Source organism: Mytilus trossulus, chromosome 12, assembly GCF_036588685.1.
Source record: "Mytilus trossulus isolate FHL-02 chromosome 12, PNRI_Mtr1.1.1.hap1, whole genome shotgun sequence".
NCBI lineage: Eukaryota > Metazoa > Mollusca > Bivalvia > Mytilida > Mytilidae > Mytilus > Mytilus trossulus.
Window position 1 is genome coordinate 20,950,176 of NC_086384.1, and position 26,115 is coordinate 20,976,290.

The 26,115-nt window shown below is 31.5% G+C and overlaps 1 protein-coding gene across 2 annotated transcripts; it reads left to right on the forward strand.

The window, feature by feature from the left end:
* Positions 1 to 1,446: 1,446 nt before the first annotated feature.
* On the forward strand, positions 1,447 to 21,327 carry LOC134693218 (uncharacterized). 2 transcript variants are annotated; one of them, XM_063553958.1, is made up of 16 exons: positions 1,447 to 1,489; positions 6,705 to 8,840; positions 9,268 to 9,443; positions 10,297 to 10,387; positions 10,780 to 10,873; positions 12,190 to 12,440; positions 13,091 to 13,288; positions 13,464 to 13,557; positions 14,421 to 14,519; positions 15,120 to 15,300; positions 15,986 to 16,065; positions 16,546 to 16,644; positions 17,237 to 17,366; positions 17,980 to 18,172; positions 20,007 to 20,149; positions 20,614 to 21,327. In XM_063553958.1, exons 2-16 carry the CDS (start codon positions 6,734 to 6,736, stop codon positions 20,755 to 20,757), a joined length of 4,080 nt encoding a protein of 1,359 aa, XP_063410028.1. In that variant the 5' UTR covers positions 1,447 to 1,489; positions 6,705 to 6,733; the 3' UTR covers positions 20,758 to 21,327. The 2 variants fall into 2 exon arrangements, with proteins under 2 accessions (XP_063410028.1, XP_063410027.1); XM_063553957.1 differs by lacking the exon at positions 1,447 to 1,489 and adding an exon at positions 6,279 to 6,426.
* The last annotated feature ends 4,788 nt before the right edge of the window (positions 21,328 to 26,115 follow it).

The following is a 26,115-nucleotide window of genomic DNA, read 5'->3' on the forward strand; positions in this document are numbered from 1 at the left end:
CACAGTGCATTTATCAATCGAATGACCGCTTATTGATTATTATTTCAAAGTACATTGCATATACACTTTTAACTGGATTGGACAGTGATGTAAATTATCATATCTCAATATAAAAAAAAATCCACAATCATGTTTTGGACATGATTTGTGTCCTGTGGTTAAGCCTTTGTAGAAGACTTATTTTGACGATGTGCTGCCGGTTATTCGATTTTTATATAAAAAAAAATGCAACATCGACCTTCTTTGTTTCTTAGGTTGTTTTGATATTATGACCTTTTTAAAGTGATAAATTATATTCTATCATTGTTTACGTCATTCGAAAGAAAAAATCAAATTCACATATTTGAAAACTTCGATTAAAGTCCCGTAGGCATATGATTGATAAGACGTAGAAATAGACATAGTTCTCACCGTCACAGCTTCTTTCAACTTAATTTTAGACACTTTTGTTTTAAATTTGCATAGCTTTTTTAGACAGTTGCTATTATCACCTTTTTATGCTTTTACAATTATTTTAAATTCTTAACAATTTTCGCATGATTACCATTAAAGTTATTGTATTTATCTGATAATTTGTACAAAAAAATATAACAATTTGTTCACACCATATATATATATATATATATAAAGAAAAGCCAAAAAATAGATATTTATAAGAAGGTAAAAAATGGCTTAACAAATTGAAGAATGTCGCATTGTATATTGAAACTCTCATTTATTGATTGTTGGTTGCTTAACGTCCAGTGGCAAATATTTCATGCATATTCAGGACGAAAAAAAAACTCTCATCTAAGAACCAGATCTAAATAGCGTAGCATTCGATACTTGTTTATGTCCAAATATCATCAATAAGCATGATACATTGTATGGGTATCAATTATAATCACCCCCCCCCCCACCCCCCCCCCAAAAAAAAAACCCCAACAACAACAAAACACAACCAACCTAACAAACAAAAAACACTCCACCCCCCTAAAAAAAAACAACCCCAAAAACATCTTGATATCATAATTTCCACCTGCAATGGATAATTCTATGTAAAAAGAATATGAAGTGAGAACACGACGTAAACAGATAATTTCGGCCACCCACTTAATAAAGCACTATCAGTATAAGTCCTGATAACATAATTAAACCTTTTACGTTCGTTATCACTACCAAATATTGACACACTAACGTCAGATTCGGGTAGATATAGAAGTACATTGACTTTCGTGCATTAGTAACCCATTTATAATTTAGTTTTCTCTCTAAGATAAACACATATTGATAAAAAGCAAAGAAATCAAAATGATAAGTTATGTTTTCAATATATGAAAAAGCAAGTCCGTCAAAACATTTTTTAAAAAGAAAATCAGGTGATTTATAAGTCCAAACAAAACACTTGCACTGTGAACCAAACTCTTAATCTTTGTTCAACACAAAGTCCCTCTTATATTCAGGTCACGAAATAAACACACGGGAGTAGTTTGTACGACAAGATATCTAGGTATGTAGTGTAGTTTTGCAACTTTTCTTGTATCATTGTAAATCATTAAAATCCAAATCAGATCAATTCATACTGTTAGTAAGATGCCTTTTCCGTCTACAACACACCGTAAAAGGTGGTTTAGTTGTTATCTCGCCACACTTTTTCGGTTATCTATCGTAATTGTTTTTCAACGAATTCGTTCAAGTATCAATGGGTTGATTTGGATATTTAAGAATGGTTCGGTTTTGTCATATTGGTGACATAATCGATTTCCTTTCGCAATCACTTTGATGTTATAAAATAGGTCGTATTATTCCTTCCATGCAAACGCACTGCAGGTAACCTTCAAACAATTGTTAATAATTTTCCCTATAAATACTATCAAGGAATACTATTACAAGTAGATAAGTATTGTTTATACATGTATATATATATAGGTACGAGTAAAGTATTTTTTTTTTCATTATGAATGACTATTTGTATTGATAACTGGGAAATGTATTTTATTTTTTGTATCATTATATTTGTTTAGTATTTTGACAAAGTTCATGGAAATACATGTACAAATGTATACAAAATATTTTCATTGTCGGAATATTAGTAAATGAAATGTTTTTCTGCGAGCTTTAGAAACAGGACAAAAGACCACGGCTCGCTGACCTTTCTCCTGTTTCGTTGCTAGTACAATTACGTTTTATATTTCACACAATGTACATATATTGCTTTTATTCTGCAATTTATACCGGGTACTTGGGCGTTAGTTGTATCATTGCATCTGATTCTTCTAAGAAATCGACATTAGTTGAAACGCGGACCGCGAAGAGGACCCCACCATGGACAGAAACACATATCCATACTACCGCTTACTAAACATGGAAGCGGGTAATAGGATACATGTAGTCTCTTGTACATGTTTAAATACCTGGTATTCGTACAATAGTCGGCTGATTGCAGGATAATATAAAGTAACCGCAATAAAAAACAACACAGGACGGGAATATTCAATATGCACATATAAAGTTTTGGGTTATTAATTTTGTTTATAATTTTTTTTTACACTAGTAAGTTTCAGAGTTTATTGCAAACAGAAGTCATTGATGACGCAATGTTGTTAGCCGTCCCGGGCACCCAATAATGTTACCCGATAACTTGTTGTTTCTCTTGACATCGCTTACTGAGAAAGTGAACATAGTAACTAGTGTTGGAAAAAAAACCAGTGAACATATAGTAACTTATGTTGAAAAAACAAGTACATACTATTTAACTACCTTGTTGCGTTTGTTAATGTCTCAGTATTGGAAGTCTGTATTTATTTCATGTTAAAAAAAGAGGTTACGATTCGTTTCTGTTTGAAATAATATAGTTTTTCTAGATATCACTTTTTGAACCGTTTAGGTATATTTAAGTGCGTTGTATATGTGATACGTTTTAGTTTTATCATTGATAGAAAAAAAGTAGGTCACGAATTGTTGAAATAAATTTTCATCGTATTAAGGTGAAGTTAAACAGAACTATCGTTTTCTTTTTCAAACTATTGGATAAACCACACAAAATAAAAGAAATCCGTATAACCAATAAATCTGTGTATGCTTAAGAACTCAGAGTCAAGCTGACAAGTTTAATGTCGGATATACAACATCAGATTTGTTATACCCTTAATCACTTAATGCCTCGGTGGTGTAGCTGTTTACGAAAATGTAAGACAATAAAAATAAAAACCAAGGAGTAAATAAAGACTCACAAAACCAAGGGACATTTACATCAGCAGTTTGAATAATAAATAAGAAACAACACTGCCGCCACTAAAAACCGGGAGTGAAATCAGGTGCTCCGGAAGAGTAAGCATTTCCTGCACCGTATATGGCACCCGTCGTGTTATATCTTTGTTCAGTTCGGTAATGATGGAAGTTTATTATGACTGAGGAAGAATATCAGATATGATTTCTGACACACTTTTGTCATAATGGCTAATGTTAGACATATATAGTTACATTTTATGACTGAGAATGTATTCTATGGCAAGTCTCTTTCTGAGATACACGACTTAGATTTGCATTCAATTACTGAGACCAAAAATATTTGAATAAGTTATATGTTACCAAACATGTTTGGGCAAGACAAATCTTAAAGATAATTTCTCAAGGTTTTCTGTCATTTGGGTGATTATTGTTGTTGTCTGCTATTTATTGACAATGTGGTTGGATTCAGGGACTCAGAACTAGTCGCACGGTGTTAATGCATGTTAATTGTGGACTTAATAATATGATGACCTGAAGATGTTTGTTTAAGGCGACATATCTTGTATAATGCTCATCTGCATCCCCTTAAACTTATTTTTTTCATCGATCTTTAATTATAACTTTTTATGAAACGGAGAATTATCGATTGTTAAATATTAGGAGAGAAAAAGGAAAAATAGTAAAAGTTGCTTAGTAAAGATTTGAAGGGTAAGTTTTTTGTTTGTTTCAACAGCAAAAGATAGTGGGTTTTATGCAAATTAACAAAATTCAACCAAAAGTGCACATCTCAAATGACAAAAAGTAATTAATGTTACATTTCTTACACTTTCTATCATATAAAGACTATTTTTTTCAATTTTCATATTTCTTTTGGTGAACCTTGTAACAACGTCTCTTGAAACCATTACTTAATGTTTGCGCTTCTAACATACATGTATATGTCTGTTTATTTCATTATCTCGATCTTAAATTAAAAAAATAAGCAACCATAAATAGATAATTCATAGTCTTTATTCTCACTTCAGTCTATCGTTGTCAATTTCTTGAAAGATTCCTAGTGTTATGCTTCAATCAACACATAATAATAAAAGAGAAAAAAACGAAAAAGGAATCGTTTATGAATTGATACATAATCAAATTACGATATGAAGCGAGGACGTCTTTTAAGATTTAGATTAAGTATGTAAATCCACTGCACCCAAACCACGACTTTTATGAATGATATATGAGTCGTTGTAACAAGTTTTAGCGATAAATCCAGATATCTTACTATGAAATCATAGTAAGATAACTTACAAGTACTTCCGGTAAAAACCTTGATAATTAACCATGTCTCAATGTGGGATTTCTACAGATTGTAAAATATGTTAGTCTACAAACAATCCTAACATTGTATTCAATGGTCATTTTGCTTTGATAAAAAAGTATCGAAAGCCTAACGTTTTTAGATCAGTATCCTCGTAAACAAGTTAGGAGGTGTGGTATGATTATAAATTGATCAGCATTCCAACAAAGATAAAGAGATTAAGGGGATTAACATTAAACGGTCACTTTTCCGCCTTCAACATTGAGATAAATACAGGCCGTCATCTTAGGGAATTGCATTTAATGAAAAAAATTAATCAAGGACACCGCGGGACTGTATGGCCATGTCTTGTTGTAAGCACATACAGAATTAAGTGGGATTGTTATAATGTACATGGTTTATCCCGGTATCTGAAAGTTAACTGAAAAAACAAATACAATCTTAATGTTTAACATGTTAAATGAATGGGCATGTTAAATTCTTTAGAATAGTGTTTATCTAAATAAAATTGTATCTGTTCCAAAAAAGCGCCTTTGACCGTGCTAAGAAATAAATACAAAGTTACTCGACCGAACCTCGTAGCCGGATTCATCTTAATTCAACTGTTCTTATTCAAAAGTTTTTCTTTCGACATATACTTACATTGTTAACTTGCACTTTTAAATTAACTGGCGCGACGATTTGTAGTACAAAAACACGATAAAAAAAACATAAACAAATAGGTATATTATATTTGCCACTGGACGCTAGACACAAATTAATCAAACCATTATTTATCTTTTAATTTTTTATTGATTGTTATCATTTTGAATCGCCACATGTTAAAGGCTTTGCAAATGATGGTGTTTGTATCTGGCTTCAGGTCACAGTAAAGTCTTTTTTTTTGGGGATTCGAGCGTCACTGATGAGTCTTTTGTAGACGAAACGATCGTCCGGCGTATATACTAAGTTTAGTCCTTGTATCTATGATGAGTTTATTCATAAGAAAAAAATCAACAAAAAAAATATAAAGAGATGGTAATCCCGGAATACTAAGATTTGTTAATATTCTATCTGTATTTATAATAAAAATATCGGAGAACTGAATTGATCGATGAATTACAGTTTGAAACGTTCATTGGCTAATATTACATTCATGATAAGGGCACAGTCTTGATACAATGGGAAAAATGCTAGTTGTTGAATAAGTTGAAGAGTCGATTGATGCTGGCAAGTTTAAAAACTTATCTGGGTTAACAGAACACCATGATAATGGTGCGAAAGATGATCAAAATTTATCAGAAAATTATTCAAGAGAAAAGTAGGAAAATCCATAAAAGCTGTTTGTGAATTTTCGTTGATGACAATACTAACTTACAAGTCCTTGAAAAAATGACGAATAAAACATTGAGAATAGAAACAGGGAATGTGTCAAAGAGACAACAACCCGACCAAAGAGCAGACAACAGAAAAAAAGACTGCTACTATTAATATAAACATTTACTTTGCGTTTATTTTTTATCAATATATATATTTGTAAATCTCAAGCTGATATATGATTATTTTCTATCTAGTTTATACTTGAATGTTGTATTTCTATTTCATAAAGGACCCCACTTCATAGAAGTCTATTTTTTTTTATAGTCAAGGTCTACTTCAAAGGGGTCTATTTGATAATTCAAGGTCGATACAAATGCATATCCTTACCTTGAACCTATTGATAAAGCTATTTATCAAAATAAATTATCTTAAGTAACTTATACAGACCACCATAAGATGTAGTTGTGCGTTCAGTGCATAGCCTTGAAAATATTCTTCGAAACTGTAAGAATGTTGTCAACGTGCACACATTACAGATCGGTTAATCGGATCGTTAACATTTATTTTAAGATGTGTTGAGAAATAATTCTTTAATTAACTAATTTCTAAAGGTTTCTAATCAGTTACATATTTATTTATTTATATATCTATTTATTCATTTGTTTATATACTTATTTATTCGTTTATATTTAGTTTTGATTTCCCTTTTTTATTGATTTAATTTGTTCTATATCCATCGCATCGCTGGAATTTTACAATGGCTAGCGCTTTCAAACTTATCGAATATTCGAATGTCTGAAATAGCTTTGGACAACGAGCAAAATGGCTAAGTAAAATAATTCAAATGATTGATGTTATTTATATATTTATAAGAATTTTTATTTTTCAGGCGACTGTTGAAGAATTGGATATTTGACAATGAAGTCTATTTTGCCGATAGTTACAATTCTATGTATGTTAAGTGTCAACCCCTGCAAGAGTCAGTTAAGTCTAGCTGGTGTCGACATTGCTGGTATACTAAGTAACTTGACCATAGAGCAAAAGGCTGGTTTTTTAATAAGTTTTATAGAAAATCCACCATTATTCGATAAACTTGAAAATGTTTTTATTGCCGGTTATGAACTATTTCATGAGGAACCAACGTTTGAACCAGATATATTAACCAATCTTATAGAATGGACTTTAGATGAACTACCATTTTTATTGCAGAATCAAACATTTAAGGACAGTTTGCATATTATTGTTGGAGAAATGAACAAGGCGAATCTAACTATTTTGAATATGACAAACGAATTTACAATAATGAATGGAATATTTGCACAAATGGACTGGTTTTCTATAATAGGTAAAATAGGAGTAAAAATTGTCCAACCTTGGCTGATAAAATATGGAGTCGATAAGAACATTGTAAAGGCTGTCATACCAGCAATTCTTCAAGAGGGAGAGGTTATGATTAAGACTTATCTGCCTTCATTACTACCGGGCTTAATAAGGGAATTAAATAAGTTTGATGCAGGTTCAACGGCAGTTACGCCGACTCAGGTTGCGTCCAATACTACTTTAACCCTTGAACTGCCTTTGATAGCATTCCTTCACAACAATACAACAACTCGCAACGCTAAACAGTTACTATTATTTCATTATATAACAAATCATTCAGCGATGTTTCCGAAATTGGAACGGCTCCTTCTATCAGCAGTCCCTTTCCTAAGTGAACCCCCGACAATTCGAGATGAAATTTTACCTGTCTTACTTGCATGGGGTCTTGGTACTATTCCAAAATTCTTACAGAGTGAAATGTTCAAGAACAGTTTCCATTATTTCGTGACGAAAATTAATCAAGCCAATGTAACTGGGTTAAACATTTCGAACGAATACGAGTTCATAAATGGCGTTTTTAGCCAGATTGACTGGTGGGATATAATTAGTAAGATTGCGTCTGAATTTGCTGTTCCTTTGTCTGCCAGCGTTGGTATGCAACCATCCGTGTCGGCAAGTATCATCCCGCAGTTAATCAATGAACTAACAGATTTACTTAAACAGAACGGAGGGAAACTAGCACAAGAAATAATAGAGGAAATGAATAAAGCTGATATAGCGAAATTAGAAAGAGTTAATTATACCAGTAGCTTTATTCTTAATTTTCTACAAAACCTTGTTCTACAGGATGTTCTTCCCGATATGCTTTCCAAACCAACATGGAAAGCGCTGGTGTCTGCAACAGTTAAAATTCTTCCAGTACAACAAAAGCTGTCTGTAGTCACGTGGTTTTTGTCTCATAATGTGCAGTTGTTTGGTCAACTTGAAGATATTCTTTTATCAGCTCTGCCTATTCTTGTTCCGATTTCGCATCTAAAGCCTGAAATTAGGCAGCATCTTGTACCTTGGGCATTAGAGCACATTCCTGATTTTCTCGATAGCAAATTATTTCAGAATGCTGTCGATATAATGGTGTCTGAAGTTAACAGTGTGAATACGTCAAGTTTTAACCAAACACATGATGACATGTACATGAGCGAGTTGCTATCTGGGTTAGACACAGTTCGTCTGATACGAAGAATAGCAACGGAAGTAGCCTTACCACTGTCGATGCAGTCTGGCCTGAGACCGGAAGTTGCAACATATATGATTCCTGTAGTCATGCAAATACTAGAACAGGTAACAAAGACTGATCTAGCAAACGGATTGAAAATACTTATAACTGAAATGAACAATGTAAATTTGACTGGCTTGGATGTACGGGATCCGAAAAGTTTCGTTCAAGGATATGTTGAAAAATTAAATATGAGAAATATATTAACTGGAATACTTGTGCAGCCGCATATTAAAGCATTTTTGGTTTCTTCATTGTTAAAATCACCACAAATAGTTCTAGACATTGGAAAGATTTTACTTTCATCATTCAGTCTAAGCGACATTCTTTCCCTGCCAGCAGATGCCACACTTACGTCAACGCAACAATGTTATAATGGTTTCATTGACTTTATTGAAAATATACTGAATGGACATAAATCAGCCATAAAAAGTAAGTAAAATTGTAATTTGTAATTTGTACAACATTACAACTTGTACACAACATATATACTTCTCACGACAAAATATATTCATATCATTTATTTAACATGTTCTCAAAACATATTTGACCTTCTGCTGTTGTCTGCTCTATGGTCGAGCTGTGGTTTCTTTGACACATTCTCCATTTCCATTCTCAATTTTATTTCATGAATGCTTATTGATGAAATTGTTAAATAGCAAGCAATAAGGAATGGTATTGTGCGTTCGGTTATCAGTCAAAAACTAAAGTTACGTTGGTGAAAATATTTGTGACAACAAGACACCGGCATGTACTTACGGTCATCCGATGTAACAAAAGGATTAATATAATCATAATAATGGAACATTTTTTTTAAAGAAATGCATATAAGACTTATGTCCTTATCATTTTGTTTTAGTGTTTGATGCTTTTGGAAAGCCACCAACAGGTACATTAGACGGCAACCTGCATTTCATTGGTTCATACGACGAATGTTTAGGAGTAAGTCAGATGCCATCAGCACCTGCCACAAGATACTGCAGAGCAACATTCAAACTGCCGGAAACACTTATCAACCAGACCATGGGACATATTGTGAGTTCTATAATGAATTTAGATCATTATTCTGACATACCAATGATCATAAAACTTTACATTCAGAATTATTTTTAATCTCAATTAAGCATAAATAGAAGAAAGAAGTCTTGCGAAAGAGCATAACACTAATTCGTTACATAATTAACGTAACAAAAACAAAAGAATAATCCAACAAGAACAACAAAATGTTTGACGAAAATAAAATTTGAAAATTAATCATAAAACATAAATAGAAAACCAAATAAATACAAGTAAAACTATTTTAATGACTTTTCTATTGACAAGCACGAACATCAAGCTCAAATTCATTTTTTTAACGTAACAATATCTTTATTGCATTAATGTCCTGTATCAATTTACTAAGTTTACTAAGTCATATCCTGCATATACGATTTCAATCAGCCCTATTCTCAACTATATTACAAATGGCAAATGGATTCTAATTTTCTCTCTGTATTGAAGATCCATTGATGGCCTTGGCCTGTTTCTGCTCTTTGGTCGGGTTGCTGTCTTTTGTTTTATACATTACCCGTTTCCATTCTCTATTCTAATGTATATTTGTTTCCTGAGATATTTGTTCCGACAATACGTTCGTAATTAGCAATAATAATTTTACCAATGTGCAGAAAATAGTACATTTATATAAAGTATGAAAGTCTAAAAGGCTCGTTGGAGATCCGAAATTGAAAATTCTCGATTCAGTTTCTAATTTTGAATTTCAAAATAATCGAATTTCAACTTTAAAATATCGAATTGTAAAACTTCAGATATTGAATCACCAACTTCGAATACATGATTCTTTCTTGCTTTCGTAATACATATTGTCAATTATTGTTCTGTACTATTATAGGAAACATTTGGTGTACCTATAGCTTTAACTTGGGGTATGTGTCTCGATTCCAAATGTCATTCTGAAGATATACCTGTTTTATTTAGACTAGGTATGTTTACATATAAAAGAGCACATTTGTGGAAAATATATTTGTATTTAAAGAAACAAGCTTGCTTTATAATTATATTTACCATGAAACTAATTGAAATGGACCAGAAAGAATGGATATCATATATGTAATCAGTTAGTTTTCATAATGAAAATTAAATTATAAACATTAACTATTTCATGGGAAAACAGCATAAAACGCAGCCTACACGTACATGTACATTTTAAACGAAAGTTTTTCTTACTACTTTTTGTACGCGTCAAAATCAGTCTGAATTTTCTTTATACTTTTAAGTTTATTACGATATCAGAATGCGAAGTTGAAAGTAAAATAAATTCGGTACAATCTTACTTTCAAGTTTTATTCATATGATAAATGTAAATATGTTATAGGCATGCTTCAGATGTTTAATTTGACTCCTGACAGTGTTGTTTGTAGTGGTGAAAAGCCTGACTTCTCTACGGACACTCCAGCAATCTCAATATTGTAAGAATTTATAATATAACAATAACTATAGAAAACAAGGGAAATGACACAAAATCAGTACATACACAGAAAAAAGCTTACAATGCGAAGGAGCATAGCATATTATAGATTCCTTTCACTGCACGAAACAATTGCTTACTAATGCCGTTTTTTTTATCTTAATGATTTTTGTCATTTCTTGCCAAAACACAGCAATTTGTTGCTCATGCGGCGTAAAGCAAATACCAATCAACCAATCAACCAATCAACCAACCAACCAATCAACCAATTAATTGTTCTGTATGTATATGAGTGTGATGTATGTTAACACAGTTTTGGTTGTTCATGTTGTTGGAATGCAATTATTGTTAATTTATCAATTTATGTCTGTTCGGGTTGCTTAACCAATTTTGTCTTTATAACGGAGTTATACTCAACTGTTATACAATTCGAGGTTTAGTTAGCTATAAAACCAGATTAAACCCATGATCTTTTGAAAATGTATGTACCACAACATGTATATGGCAGTTGGGTTTCATTCGTTCCACCGATTGGAGACTCTAGATTTTGTCAGTATTAATTGACCTGTTTTAATTTGCTGTGTAGTACGGTATTTTCGTTATTTCTTTTGGATCTTGGAACAAGTGGAGTATGGGAGAAGAACCTCGTTTCTCTATATTCATCCCTTTTACTTATAATGTTCGACATTTGTAAGTGTTCGTGTTTTTATGTCCAAAGATTGAGGTGAAATTGTGTCTGACAAAAACAACTTAAATCCTGACCGTTTGTCAACTGCTAGATTACTTTCGACGTTTAGTTTGGTTGCTGACTCATTGATTTATGCCCTCTATCCTTTTATTTTGTATTATATAAAGCTTTGTTCATTTATTGTTTTTATCAACCGCAATCCTTCAAATTATTCATACAGTGAGACATTCAGCTAGCTATAAAACCAGGTTTAATCCACAATTTTCTACATACAGATACAAAAATGTCTGTAACGAGTCATGGATATGACAGTTGTCTTCCGTTCATTTATTGTGTTTGAGCATTTTATTCTGCTATTTGTTAAGGGCTGTTTCCTTTTGAATTGCCTTTGGGTTCGGTATTTTTATTATTTTACGTTTCGAATTAGATAATTGCATTTTATGAGCACCGTTTTATAAACTTTCTATTATTTTTATTATTGTAATGCATTACTTTTTAAAATAATTTCTTTCAATTCCAAAAAAAATCAATTTGTAAATACAAATCAGATTCGTGCATACACAAAATAAAATTAACAGTGATTTTTCCCCTCTTTATCTGAAAATTTTATAAATCTTTTGACACTTTAGAGCTATCATGGTTGTTGTCGTTGGAATCGTGGTGTTAGCAACAGTGTTTAATGAATGTTATGGAAATTTGTCTGGAAAATCGGAAGAGAAACGGAACAGTAAAAATATTTATACAAACCCCTCATTCCTTGGTGAAAATGGTACAGCTTTAAATTTGATGCCAGGTGAACTGAAAAATGGTTCTTTTAAAAAGTCTTTGGAAGAAAACGAACAAAAAAACGATGTATCTGATCTTGAAGATGATGAATTAGGTGAGGTATTTAAAATGAACAGTTTAAATACTGAGTAAAAATAACGCTCATAAAACACCATCATCAAAAGAACAAGAATGTTTACCCTTTGAAATGAATTTGAAAAAATACATCGGGGCACCTTAACTTGATCCCCCCAGCTGCTTCTGAATTTCAAACAAGGTCAAAATGGTCATCGCTTCGTCTGTTGTTGCCAAACTAGCTTTGCAAGTTTACTAGCAACTTCTAAAATAATGTTCATGAAAGAATAATGTTACTTGCTGAAACGTTCATTTCTTCTTTGAGAGGAATTTTGGGGTTTCAGTAGTAAAAGTGTGGTGAGGTTGTTTGTTTTAAACGAATAATATAGGAGTTAAAACAACAAATTCGTGTTTCTAAAAATAAGTAATAGAATTGCGAAACCCCTGAAAATTGTAAGCTTTAGTCGTATGCAACGCAGGAATTGCGATTTTAATTGATCTATTCAAGTAATTTTTCAGAAAGACCTACCAAAGTCACTGTCGGAATTGAGAAATTGATAGTTGCATCTTACATACAAATAATGTTATCTCAAAATTCAGCATACTCAAAAATAAAAAAGCAGTAAGGAAACAGTAAAAAGATGAATTATAATCAAATATTTTTTAAATGTTAATTTGATGTACTTTCAGGTGTTTTACGTCGGATATTAGGATCATTTTCAATAACTTCTAATGTGCGGACATTGGCATCGTTTGATAGAGATCCGGAGGAAATTTCATGTCTTTACGGTATTCGATTCCTAACAGCTTTATGGATATGTATTGGAAATGCCTACCTTTATAATGCCATATGGCCTCGAGTTGCCGGATCAGATGGTTCTGTTATTTGTGAGTATGAAGGATAGCTTTTACGCTCACAAATTTTGAAACTCACATAAGCAGTTATTCATTGTTTCTTACTTTGTGTTAAATGCTACAGTTATGTTCGTCACTAAAGCTGAACTTTGATATTTGAGTTACTTTTTGTGAATTGGTTGTTATATTTTGCATTTAAACATTGTAGCAAACCAAATGCCAGCTGTAAGCTTATTGAAAAGATTTACCTTCCAGTTTGTTTTCTCAGGAGTATTTGCTACAGACACGTTTCTTGTTATCAGGTGAGAAAACGTAGATATTTTTATATAAGAATTGTAGCAAACAAAATTAAAAAGTAAAAAAAAAGAACTACGCCACTCATTAAAGTTATTGTAATTTGATTTTGTCATTTGATTAGGGACTTTCTGTTTTGAGGTTTCCTCGGAGTTCAGTATTTATGTGATTTTACTTTTTTCATAATTGTTATGTAGATGGATTACGCGCCTGGTGTACAACATTTTAAGATTGGTATCTCTGATTTTTCTTGTTTCCAAACGCCAATAAAAGAGTATGTAAAAGAACCAAATCATTTTATTGCTGTATTGTTGATGAGTTAAGGTATTTCATTTTGTATGTATCACCGCCAAGTAGTCGAAACTTTAGTGAGTACAGTATGCAAATACCTTTAAATTGAAAACATTAAGTTAAACTAAATTTACTGTCAATTGACTTGTTATATAAGCAGATCATGTAGATGGTGTGGTATATTCTGTTACTATACATATGCTATGTGTGTGTTTGTTATGTCCTTGTTTGTTTGTGGGCAGATGTCTCTCTGCATAATTTTTCTTTGACGTAGCCAAGAAAAGTAATTGCACAAATTAAAAAAAATGCTGACATCCCAGTCGTCATTACAGTGCTTATAAAGGTAAGCTCAGGCTATTTTTAAACAAGTGTATTACTAATAACATTTGTTTGCGCTTTATTTGATTTTTAAAAAGATTTTCACCCTTATGATATGGAATTCTGGTAATAATGTCTGTGTCAATGATAAAAATTCGTATTCGTAATTCTATCTTAAAATTTCTTGTACCTCTTTTTGTGATATATCAAAATATCTTTATTGCACTTAAATTCAGCGTATAACATATCTGTGTATTTGCAGTGGATTTATTGTAACTAGCAAACTCTTATCAACAATGGTCAGAGATGAAAAAATGAAGGTTACCGGCATCCTTGGTTTCTACGCCCGAAGATATATCAGGTATTTCCTTTAAATGTTTAACTCTTATATTAACTGATGACCTATTAAATAGCACACTGGATATCATGTAGGGACAACATATATTATAAATATCACTTTTCAACAATCGGAGATTGCGAGATTTTCATGCTGAAAATATATTGATGCAAGTAGAATTCTTGCAAAAGACAGAAACAAACGTAATGTATCTACACCTGGAAGAAACGTTTAAAATAGAAAAACTCAACTTCAATGTGGAAACGGAATTGTTTTTTTCTCAAAGGTTTTTGTTTTTGTTTTCATGAATGGTTTGTACAATTATACAAAAATTGATATATGTGAGGTCGATAAGCAGGCATGCACAAGTTTTCTATTGAAAACGGATTATTTTTATCCCAAAAGAAATATATATATATGTCGAAAGGAAGAAAACCGTCTACAAATCCGAATTTTGAGCAATTATATAACATTTCGCTCATGAAGGTACAGTATATTTTTTCTATTTTTGTTTATAACATATTTGATTTAATCAGGCAAAAAACGCCTTTATGCAAATTTTAATATGGATTCAAAACTGTTTCGTTTGTCCTCCATGTAAAATCAACACGGCTTTGTTTTCAGATTAACACCTGTCTATATGATAATTCTGATGAGTTATGCGTTTCTATATGCATACATCGGTGATGGTCCAACATGGCCTAAACAAATAGGCCTAGCTGACAGTTGCAGACAACGTTGGTGGTATCATTTATTGTATGTTAATAATCTAGTTGATGTTGATGGACACACGATTTTTCAACAGGTATGTTTGTGCATCGATACAGACTGAGTGTCAACCATAAAATATCAAGAGAAAAGAACTGGAATTTAGTTTAAAACTACATTTCCAACTACGTTTTATATCTGCTCTATGATCTGGTTGTTGTCACTTTGTCACATTCCTCATTTCCATTCTCAATTTTATTAATCATGACAGTTAAAAAACAAGAAGAAAAAAAAACATCACCAAAGATAAATATTATTACATGCATATATATTACTGTCCCTTTGCAGTGAAGAAAGATACATCAATGATATTCAAACTAAAAAGACGAAAACAAATAGACAATGTCATGGGGAAATAAACAATACAGAGACAAGGTAGAAACACACAACATTAAATAAAACACAACTTGTAAAACTAAAGACAGAGTAACACGAAGCAAAGTAAATACAGGTTCTCCGGACTGGTAATCTTATTTTGTACAGATAAGCGTTGCACAGTGACGAAACAAGCAATGAAACATATTTGTAAGAGTGGTTGACAATGTTCAATTTATGTGCGATCATAAAGATTCCCCTTTGAAAATAAATCTTACCAACCTGTGTACGGCCATTTCTTTTGAATAATTGTCGTAATTTTCATTTAACTTATGATAGTCAAAAAGGGTACATGTATAATAACATGTCATTGATGATATTAAACGTTTCGTTTTATGTTATTACAGTGTATGCCGTGGTCTTGGTTTAATGCTGTAGTTATGCAACTAAATATTATAACACCTATACTCATCATATTATTCCTCATGTAAGTTTTAGCTAATATTTTAGAGAGAATTATTTTATACAGACACATAGTGATTTGAACTGTATTAGTGTATTATTACAACTGGTGTTGTTTACATAACACTTGATACAAACGTTTGAAATTATCCCCATAGTGCGCATGTTATGCTACAGTAGAAACAAAATATTCAATTTAAATATCAGCATCTTTTTATGCATATTTTTTAATTCTTTAGGGTTTTTTTCTCTTAAAGTTTGAACAATTTCGGATTCAATTGGTGATAACGCAAAATAAATCACGTAAAGCCTCATTGATATCGTTGCTTGATGACGAATTCAACGGTTATCGATCTTTCTCAACTTCTTTTTTTATTTTATGGTAATTTTGTTTAAAAGATAATCTTCATTATCATAAAGTTTGTCTTAAATTAAGAAAAATCTATCAATTCCCCAATTTGTCATACTGTTTTAAATAATCATCTTTTTTACAATTTTACAACAGCTCCCATCGGCTAGGTTTTGTCGTAGCGATCCTACTTATGACAGGAGGGATAACTGCGACTGGTGTGAAGGAACATAGATACGGTGGAGACCTGCTTAGGTATATACATTATAGGCTTTATATTTTTAAATCTTTTGATATATTTTTTTAAAATTTTTTCTTATACATAGTTATCTTTTAAAAGTATAACAACAGAACCGAATTAAATAAGCAAGTATGAAAGACATGAATAAACAAAATACATATCACAATAACACAATAGCGGGATCTATAAGTGCAGAAATATTCTTGGATTTAGACAGTTTATACACAAAAGGACTAAGAGATTGATATATAAAACATAATCATTTTTTTGTGATGCGTATTTAAAAAAAATCAAATAAGTTTACGTAAAGGATAAACACAGGTGTTTTGGTTCATGCAAAAGGAAAGCTTTGAATAAATTACGAGAGATTTTTTCATGACTTTAGTCTACTAATTATTAAATGCAGGATACACAACTTCAAAACAGTACTTGAGCCAAGTTCATTGAAATTAACCATGTTCAATCATCAATTATTATACAACTTTACTGGGAGATGGATTTATTCATTTTTCCCGCTCTTTTTTCGAATACTATTTGACTCCTATATAAAATTGCACTATTATAATGTTTATCAATAAGCAAATTATGTTTTAACTAACTTTGTAGTGCTGTAACAGATCACGGGAACTACTGGAATTATATATTTACCGCTCCATGGTGCCGTGTAGGGACATATTGTGTTGGTGTTATGTTGGCGTATGTTATGTTCATCAAACGACGAGCGAAACTTGATGTGGTTTGTATTTCTTTTAAACATATTCAAATTCACATGCCACTATTTTTTATTCGAATCTATTTGTAAGATATGTAGACGAACAATAGACATAGACGAGTAAGTTGAAGGCATAATGAATATTACAAGATTAAAAATGTAAATAAATTGGATAACTAAATAAATTAATTGGTCGATGCCATACAAGGAATGCATTGATTTTAACCGGTATGATATATATTTATAACATCAAATCAGATTTCAATATCAAACTTAAATTAGACAAAAAGTGGAATCCATTTACAGAATATCATGACAAACTTTTTCCAATTTTTTTATTGCAAAACATTTTATTCAGACAGTTTTATAAAATGCCTTTTGGAACAGCACCTGAGTCTTTTCATGTAGGTATATATATTTGAATGGTTTCAGATTTTGTCATGTTGAGCACTATCGGATCATACGGTTTTGATTTTGATAGTCGCTGAAGGAAGTAACGGGACCTGTATAACCTTAATTTCCATTTATTTGAATTATACGGACTTGTTGTCTTAATACCATTTATCCTTAGTTATTTTACATTTTTAAGTAGTGCCAGGTGTAAAATTGAATATAGTCTTTTAAATTTTTTTGACAGTTGGTAGCTGTGATTGGTTGGATTGTTTCCATATTGTTAGGAGTGTTTATCTTATTTGTATCCTATCTAAAATATATGGAGAATGCACCAACATGGACGTTCCCCGAACAAGCAGCTTATGAATCACTTAGTCATCTGGCATGGGCCTGCTGTATTGCATGGGTTATTTATTCATGTCATCATTACAGAGGAGGTTAGTTATAACATTGTAATTGGCCGTTTAAGAATCTAGAGCATCATGGGTGATTTTATTGTTCGTACCCCAAAGTGAAAATAACGTTACGCCATTGGTTGAATTGTTTATAACGTTTTAAACCAATCAAAATGCTATGGTGAACGCTTTCAAAAATATTACCCAGGAGGCGTTTGATTCTGAAACGGCCAATTGCAGGGGATATTCTAAATATGAGGCTCAACAAATACAAAATGCTTAGTTCCTTCAACAGAAAACTGCTTGTTCAGGAAATGCATTGTGATCCACTATAAAAACTATTAAATCGAATAAATTGCCAGACAAATCTTCGTTCAAGTTATATTGCCTGTTTTTCATTGCCCTACATTTTGAAAGCTCTATTTGATTTGTATTAATATGGTAATACAATTGTAGTATATACCGCAAACTTTTAGATATTATGTAATATTTTATTATACCTCTCATCATAGCGCTGCTCTTCAATGTTAGTGATAATCTTTGTTAGACATAAAATAAATTACTCATTGAAAATATACAGATTTAGACATAAGGTACTCAGTAATGGTATGATTTTCATTTTCTGTAAAACATACCCCCTTTCAAACAACAAAGGCTAGACAAATTTAATCACACTGGCTAGAAAACAGAAAACAGAAAACAGAGAGTGATGCAGCATTTACGCGCATATACCCTTGACATTAATGACACCAATGAAAGTAAAAAAACAGTTTTTGGGTAAATTTGTTAGCACGGGATCGATCGGCGAAATCTTACCGACTAATAAGTCTTATAAGATGTAAAAACTTTTACCGAAAATTGCGCTAATTCTATAAACTTACGGTATTTTGACAATTGATTTACATTGTCATTTCGGGCCTTTATAAAGCTGAGTACTGTGAAAGTACTTTTATTCGTGGGGTACCAATTTTCGTGGTTATCGTGGATGACTTTATCCACGAATTTAAGTGTCCAACGAAATCAAACAATCTGAGAATACTTTAATGGCAGTCACAGATCTACAACCGCATGCACGATTATAACCATTTAATCTTTAATAACCGAAACTGCACAACTTTTGATCTTTTCATTCTCATAAAAAAATATTTTGGTCGATAAAAGTAAGATTTCGGTATTGTTATGCAAGTATGATAAAGTGGTCATTTTATATCCTCATTGTTTTCGTACATATGGGAAATAATAATTTCATGCTGGGCTTGATTTTGATAAAAATTAATTGACACTTCAATTTACGTTTATGGCATTTGTTTATGTTACAGTTCTCTTAAGTGACATTTTTATGACCTCATTAACACATTTGATGGTCTTTAATCCGTTGATCACTTTATCATGGGTTAATTAGTGTTATCACAACGATTTACACGGTCAATGTTTACTTTACAATTTCAATCCAGACTATTTGTAACCTTTTTTTCTATAATTCTTTTTTTAAAGAAAACTTAAATCCACGAATTTAAAAACCCACGAACATGTAAATATTGCTAAAACCACGAAAATTGATACCCACGAATTAAAGTACTTTCACAGTATGCGATATGGTCTTTCTTATTGTTGAATCCGTACGGTGACATATAGTTGTTAATTTCTGTGTCATTTTGGTCTCTTGTAGACAGTTGTCTCATTGGCAATCATACCGCCTGTTCTTTTTTTATATAGTATTGATATGTATACTTTCGTATCTAGGAACTTTTCAAAACTATTTATAATGTAGTATTCTTTAGTTTCTAGGAATGTCTTGCATTATAACCATGTAATATCTGTATCATTTCTCGATGCTATCTAAAATTATAAAGAAAACGTTTTGTATATTTTTCAGGATTGATCAATACAATGTTATCATGGAGAGGATTCATTCCACTATCAAAATTATCATATACGATATACTTATTGAACCCAGTTGTTATAGCCATATACATTATGTCAAGAAAGAGCTTATTATATGTAGATGATCTTGATATGGTAAGAACATATTGCATTTTTCACTTATCATGACAAATGAAGATCAGGTTATGATATGAAAAAAAGTCTTAGTCCGACATATTGTTCACAAGATAATTCAACTTATGTAGTTTGTAAGTAGGTACATACTATGACATTGTGTGTCTTCATTCATAACACCTCTTAAGTTAATTCTCTGCCGGATTATGAAATGTTCATTCTGAAACGTGTTCGAGTTACGTGGTCATTGTTTGTTGATTTATTTTGATAGATATTGTTATTACATATTTTATAAATATTTAGATTAAGTGTCACGAATGCCTTCTAGCAAAATTACCAAGTTAGATTCGTTGCCTATTCAGAAACTGTATTACGTAATTGAGAAATTGACAACTGTATAATATTATATAAGTACAGCATACAAGCTTCTTATTTTGTTACATTTTATATGGTTAACAAAGTTATTGATTTTTTTTGTTTTACAGGCTTTCCTAATAGTTGGATATTTTGTGGTCACCATCATTGGAGCCTCTGTGATATCTGTATTCTTTGAAAGACCATTCATTGCTTTAGAGAAGGCATTCAGCCGAAGCTCAAATGCCAAAATTGAACTAGGCAAAGATGTGTAACTCTTACTATCCTAGTAATTTTCATTCCATAAAACTTTGATGAACAAATACTGATAACTGACTTGAACTTGTATAACATGTATAAGTAGAAAGCAAGCGATGTGCCAAACAGCTCATAATTGTAAATGTGCCATATAGTATTCTTTGTTTAATATTGAATTCCTTGATAAAGAACATATCAGTATTGCATGCTAGTTAAACACTAATTGATATTTTGTATAAGTTGAAAACAAAACCGAACACGGAGCAGTTAGATGTCAACATGCATTTAATGTTTGTAATAAGTCTAAATTGAATGCCATTCTAGTCATAAAATACAATGTAATGATTATAAGTTATTGATAAATGGTGTACATGTTATTGATTTAAAACATATATCATTCCGATTTATACGGTAATGATGTTTAACAAAATATGGTTATTTTATGAGATATTAGCATTATTATCACCTAACGTTTATAAACGAATATTTAAGTAAGACTTCATTTTTTACGAAAGACAGTCTGCTTATATCTAAGGCTACAATAAAGCAGCATTACATCTCATATTGTTGAATCCATTAACCTTTTGTTTAAGGGGGTACCTAACACTATAGGGAGATAACTCAGCTGAACGTTTTAATGACGTTGTGTTCATAAGGGAAATTAAGCTTCTCAATGATCAAAATTGGTGTTTGTCAAATTGCTATATAACCAGTGTATTCTCTCTGACAAAACGGTTGGTTCAAAATTTTTAAATTTTTATATTTTTGTTAAAGAGTCAAAGTAAATACATTGTCAAAATTTAATGAAAATTAGACGAGCCAAATTAATTTTAGTGAAAGTGTTGGGTACCACCTTAAACGTCAGGTATTGCATTTCGTCAAAACAAACATCTTTGGTATACTATTATGAGTTTCATTATTGTGAATACAATTAATGGAATGTCATAGTTTTACAAGTATTGTTTGCATGTGATTTTTGTAGATAAATAATTTTATTATCATTTTCATTTTTACAGTTCAACTGTTTGCTTGATTCTAAATATGTAGGTCTTTGTAACTTTGTAATAAAATTATTTTTGGCTCTGACGTATTTTTTAATTGCATATTACATTAGAAAATGGGGTATGAGTGCAAATGAGACTCTCCCTCCAAGTTATATTGTGTAAAAAGTAAATTTTGGCTCAAAACAATGAGCAAGCTATAAAGGGTCCCAAAATGACTAGTGTAAAAAGTAAATCCACCAAAATTTTGAACTCCGAGAAAAATTCAAAACGGAAAGTTCCTTATCAAATGGCAAATTCAAATTATAAAATACATCAAACGAATGGACATTACCGGTCATATTCCTGACTTGTAAAACATTTCAAACAGGAAAACCACTGGTCCTATCTATATAATAAACGAGACAAACTTATGAACCAACAAACGACAAACTCTGTACAACATGTTTGTTTGTTAATAAAGCGTAACCGATAATTTCTTTAACTCATATATTTAAGGTTTCTTACAACTTTGTCATTCGTCTTTTGATCTATTTAAACCTGAAATCTTTAATGATGCTAGATACATTAAGTTAGCATTGAATGACAGATAAAGAAATGTATTAACCTTTATAAAGATCGTTGTATCCACCAAGTGTATATGTTCCGGACCATATGAGTATTTAGACCATACGCGTATGGTCATGACCATATGGGTATATACTCATATGGTCGGGGTAATTAACACTCTGTTACAGTTTACTTTTAATACTTCTAAACCCTTCATATGGTATGACCGTTCATTCAAAATACGCTATCATATAGGTAATTTTATCATTATATTATAATAAAAAGATAAGCTAAATAAAAATAAGAAGTTTCACATAGTTAATTTTACTTATTTGTCAAATTTAAAGTAAACACATTTTATACCGATGGTCATTACCGATTAGTTATTACGAGTAATTGGCAATATGTCGACTAAAAAATTAAATTCCAAAAAATTCTTAATGAACTGTTACATAAGAAGTCACTGGAAAGTAGCATACTATTAGTTTATTTAAGTTGTGTTGTGAAGATGGTGTATTGCAGTCATTTTACGATATTTGAGATCTAGAGCTTCTCAAAAACACCGTAGACATCAGAATTGCCAAAGACCTCGGTATCACTGTACGCCGCTGCAAAAAGACTAGTTTTTCACTCGCAAACAAAATGTGTAAATGAAAAAGATCGTGCAAATGCAAAAAAGCTATGATACTGTGTGGAAGTGAATGTCATTCAAACCTATATGCACGAATGTAACTAGCGATGAAAACTAACTATGGCATCAATACTTTTTTTACGTAGTTTTTTGGATTATAAAATTTAAAAAAAAATGTCATGTTTTAAACCATCACTGTTTTTTTAGATAAAGTTTTTGTATTATTGAAACGTTTATAATGTAATTTGAAAAAAATACCTATACCTATATGGTCCAAATACTCATATGGTCCGGCCCGTTAATAACCAAACGAGTATTATACTCATCTGGTCCGACCATACGCGTACGGTCGGACCATACGCGTACGGTCGGACCATACGCGTATGGTCGGACCATATGAGTATACGCATACGGTCATGACCATACGCGTATGGTCCAAATACTCATATGGTCCGGAACATATACAAAGCACATCGAAATTGCTAGGGTAAGCAAATCATAAAATAAAAGTTCACAACAATGATGTGCTGTCGTTTTGTTATAGTTATATATGTTGATATATATGATGATAAAATAAAGAATTTAAAGTCGAAATTATAAAAAACAAGTACAAACAGACAATCATGGATAGCTATATATAGGACTATGACGTGTTTCATGGCACTACAACGACTACTAAATACAATTGAAGACGTACACATACCAATTGCGATTATTCACAGTTACAGAAAGCTATTTCCAAGTCAAATGGTTCCCATGGTTATCAACCGTCATGCTTATACCGTGAAGGCCGTACCTTGACCTATAATGGTTTACTTTTATAAATTGTTTTTTTTGGATTGAGAGTTGTCTCATTGGCACTCATACTACATCTTTCTGTATATATTATGTTGAAAATATAGACGTTGCAGATATTACAGAATCTTTTCCTGTATGTCTGCTAAAGCTTTCCAAACAATTGTTTTCGTATAAAATATATGTCAAAAACGTGTGTATGAACTAAATAAATTGTAGGCATATTCAACCAAACTAACTTTTTTTATTTTATAAGATTGTAGAGAGACAAAAAACTTAAACTAACTGTGCATTATGAACAATTTCGAATCATTCCCATAAAGCAAATTGACAATCAATCCCATCAGATAATTGAAAAGTAATCGCAGATATTGAAATAAGCAGGTGAAATATAAAAATAATTAATTTTTATTACTAGTATTTACAGTTCTGTTCTATGTATCTTCGCATAGATTTACAATTATATGAAAACTTTCAAGTAATGTCTTGCTGTCAAACTCGCTGATGATTCTATTTAATTTCAATATTGGAAGTTCATAATGTATTTCATCAGTTGTTAATATCCTTGTCCTTTGATCTCTGGTGTCATATTGACAATACAAACACCTTTACTTGTTTGTATTCAACTGAAAGACTGAGAGAAGTTTAGTATTAGATGTATGATGTTTTTTTATTGTTGTTAATGGTTTTGAACTATGTTCGTAACTACTAGTGGTCTCAGATCTGTACTTGGTGTCTGTTTTGTAAGGAATATAAGTATACCCTTCTACATTTGTATCATTGCTTGTGGTAATACAAACACGTTCGAACATTCATCACAAAATAAACACCGATTGTTCATGGCCATGCACATTTTTGTCAGAATAAACTGCTACACAGCTGCTTTAGTACAAATAATCTTGATGTACTGTTTTAAAGATGCATATTAAATGTACATCTGTAAAGCTGCAAGGCTGTATATAAATTGTACGTCTGTTAAGTTTTATCTTAAAGCTGCAAAGCTGTATATAAACTGTACGTCTGTTAAGTTTTATCTGAACTGTACAATATGGGACAATATCCCTAATGCGCCTTGAAATCGGGAACTCAAAAGTCACGTTTAAACAAAAAATGTCTGTGTAGTGATATTTGACACTTTTCTATGATAAACAAGTGAATGAGCTTAACCATTTGAGTTAGTTTAGAAAGTAGGGGAAAACAAATGTGTAAAATCTATGGAGCTATTAAATGTGTTCAAAGTATTAAATTTTCAAAGAACTTATTGTGTTAAAAATGGGATTATTAACCATGAGGAGCCTTATCACAAAAGCATACTCCGGGTTTGCTAATTAAAGGGAAAAGTAATCTCACTTCGTACCCCGAAAATTTAACCACATATGTCAAAATGTCTCAGCTTCGAAACGAGCCATCACACATATCGAAGTTAACGATATGGACTTAGCAATAGAAGAAAACGTTACCATTACGGCCTATGTAGAAACTAATGCGCATCTATCCCCAGTAGCTGTCGTTTGTTAATGTAATTTTAACGTGTTTCTCGTTTCTCGTTTTGTTTATATAGATTAGACCGTTGTTTTCCCCGTTTGAATGATTTTACACTAGTAATGTTAGGGTCCTTTAAAGCTTGTTGTTCGCTGTGAACCAATGCTTCGTATTGAAGACCTTATATTGATTTATAATGGTTTACTTTTATAAATTGTTATTTGGAAGGAGACTTGTCTCATTGGAACTCATACCACATCTTCGTATATCTATGTACATCTGTAAAACTGTATATAAACTGAAAATGTTTAAAGCTGTATATAATCTGCAACTCTGTACAAATGTTTATTAACTACACATTTTTAAATCTGTGTAAAAGCTGAACACATAGATTCAATCCCTGCATCTTGTGTGATACGATATCTATCCACATTTATATATACAGCTTCACAGATGTAGTTTATATACAGTTATACAGATGTACAGTTTATATACAGCTTTACAGCTGTACAGTTTATATTCAGCTTTACAGCTGTACAGTTTATATTCAGCTTTACAGATGTACATTTGATATACATCTTTAGAACTGTACATCAAAATTACTTGTACTAAAGTAACTATGTATACTTGACTTTAATGTACACATTTGCTTTTGTCCCGAAACATTATATTATAACAACAACTTGGAAACTGGCTGAAAATTAAAATTAAAAAAAATATGTTGTACAAAAAATGTTCCTGAAATATACAACTCAAGTCTGATTGAAGTTACGCAGATGATCATGTGATTAAACTAACAATTGTATATTCCTATACCGTACTTAACCGTGGTAACAAATATCAAATACTAGCTCATTTCTGTTATATGTTACGCATTTACTTCCTACAAAATATTTGTTCTGAAAACAATTGTTCGA

Coding starts and splice junctions, on each gene's coding strand:
- LOC134693218 (XM_063553958.1), top strand. CDS start 6,734: ATGAAGTCTATTTTGCCGATAGTTACAATTCTATGTATGTTAAGTGTC. Junction 15,301..15,985: donor GACACACGATTTTTCAACAG/GTATGTTTGTGC, acceptor ATGTTATTACAG/TGTATGCCGTGGTCTTGGTT. Junction 17,367..17,979: donor GACGAGCGAAACTTGATGTG/GTTTGTATTTCT, acceptor TTTTTTTGACAG/TTGGTAGCTGTGATTGGTTG.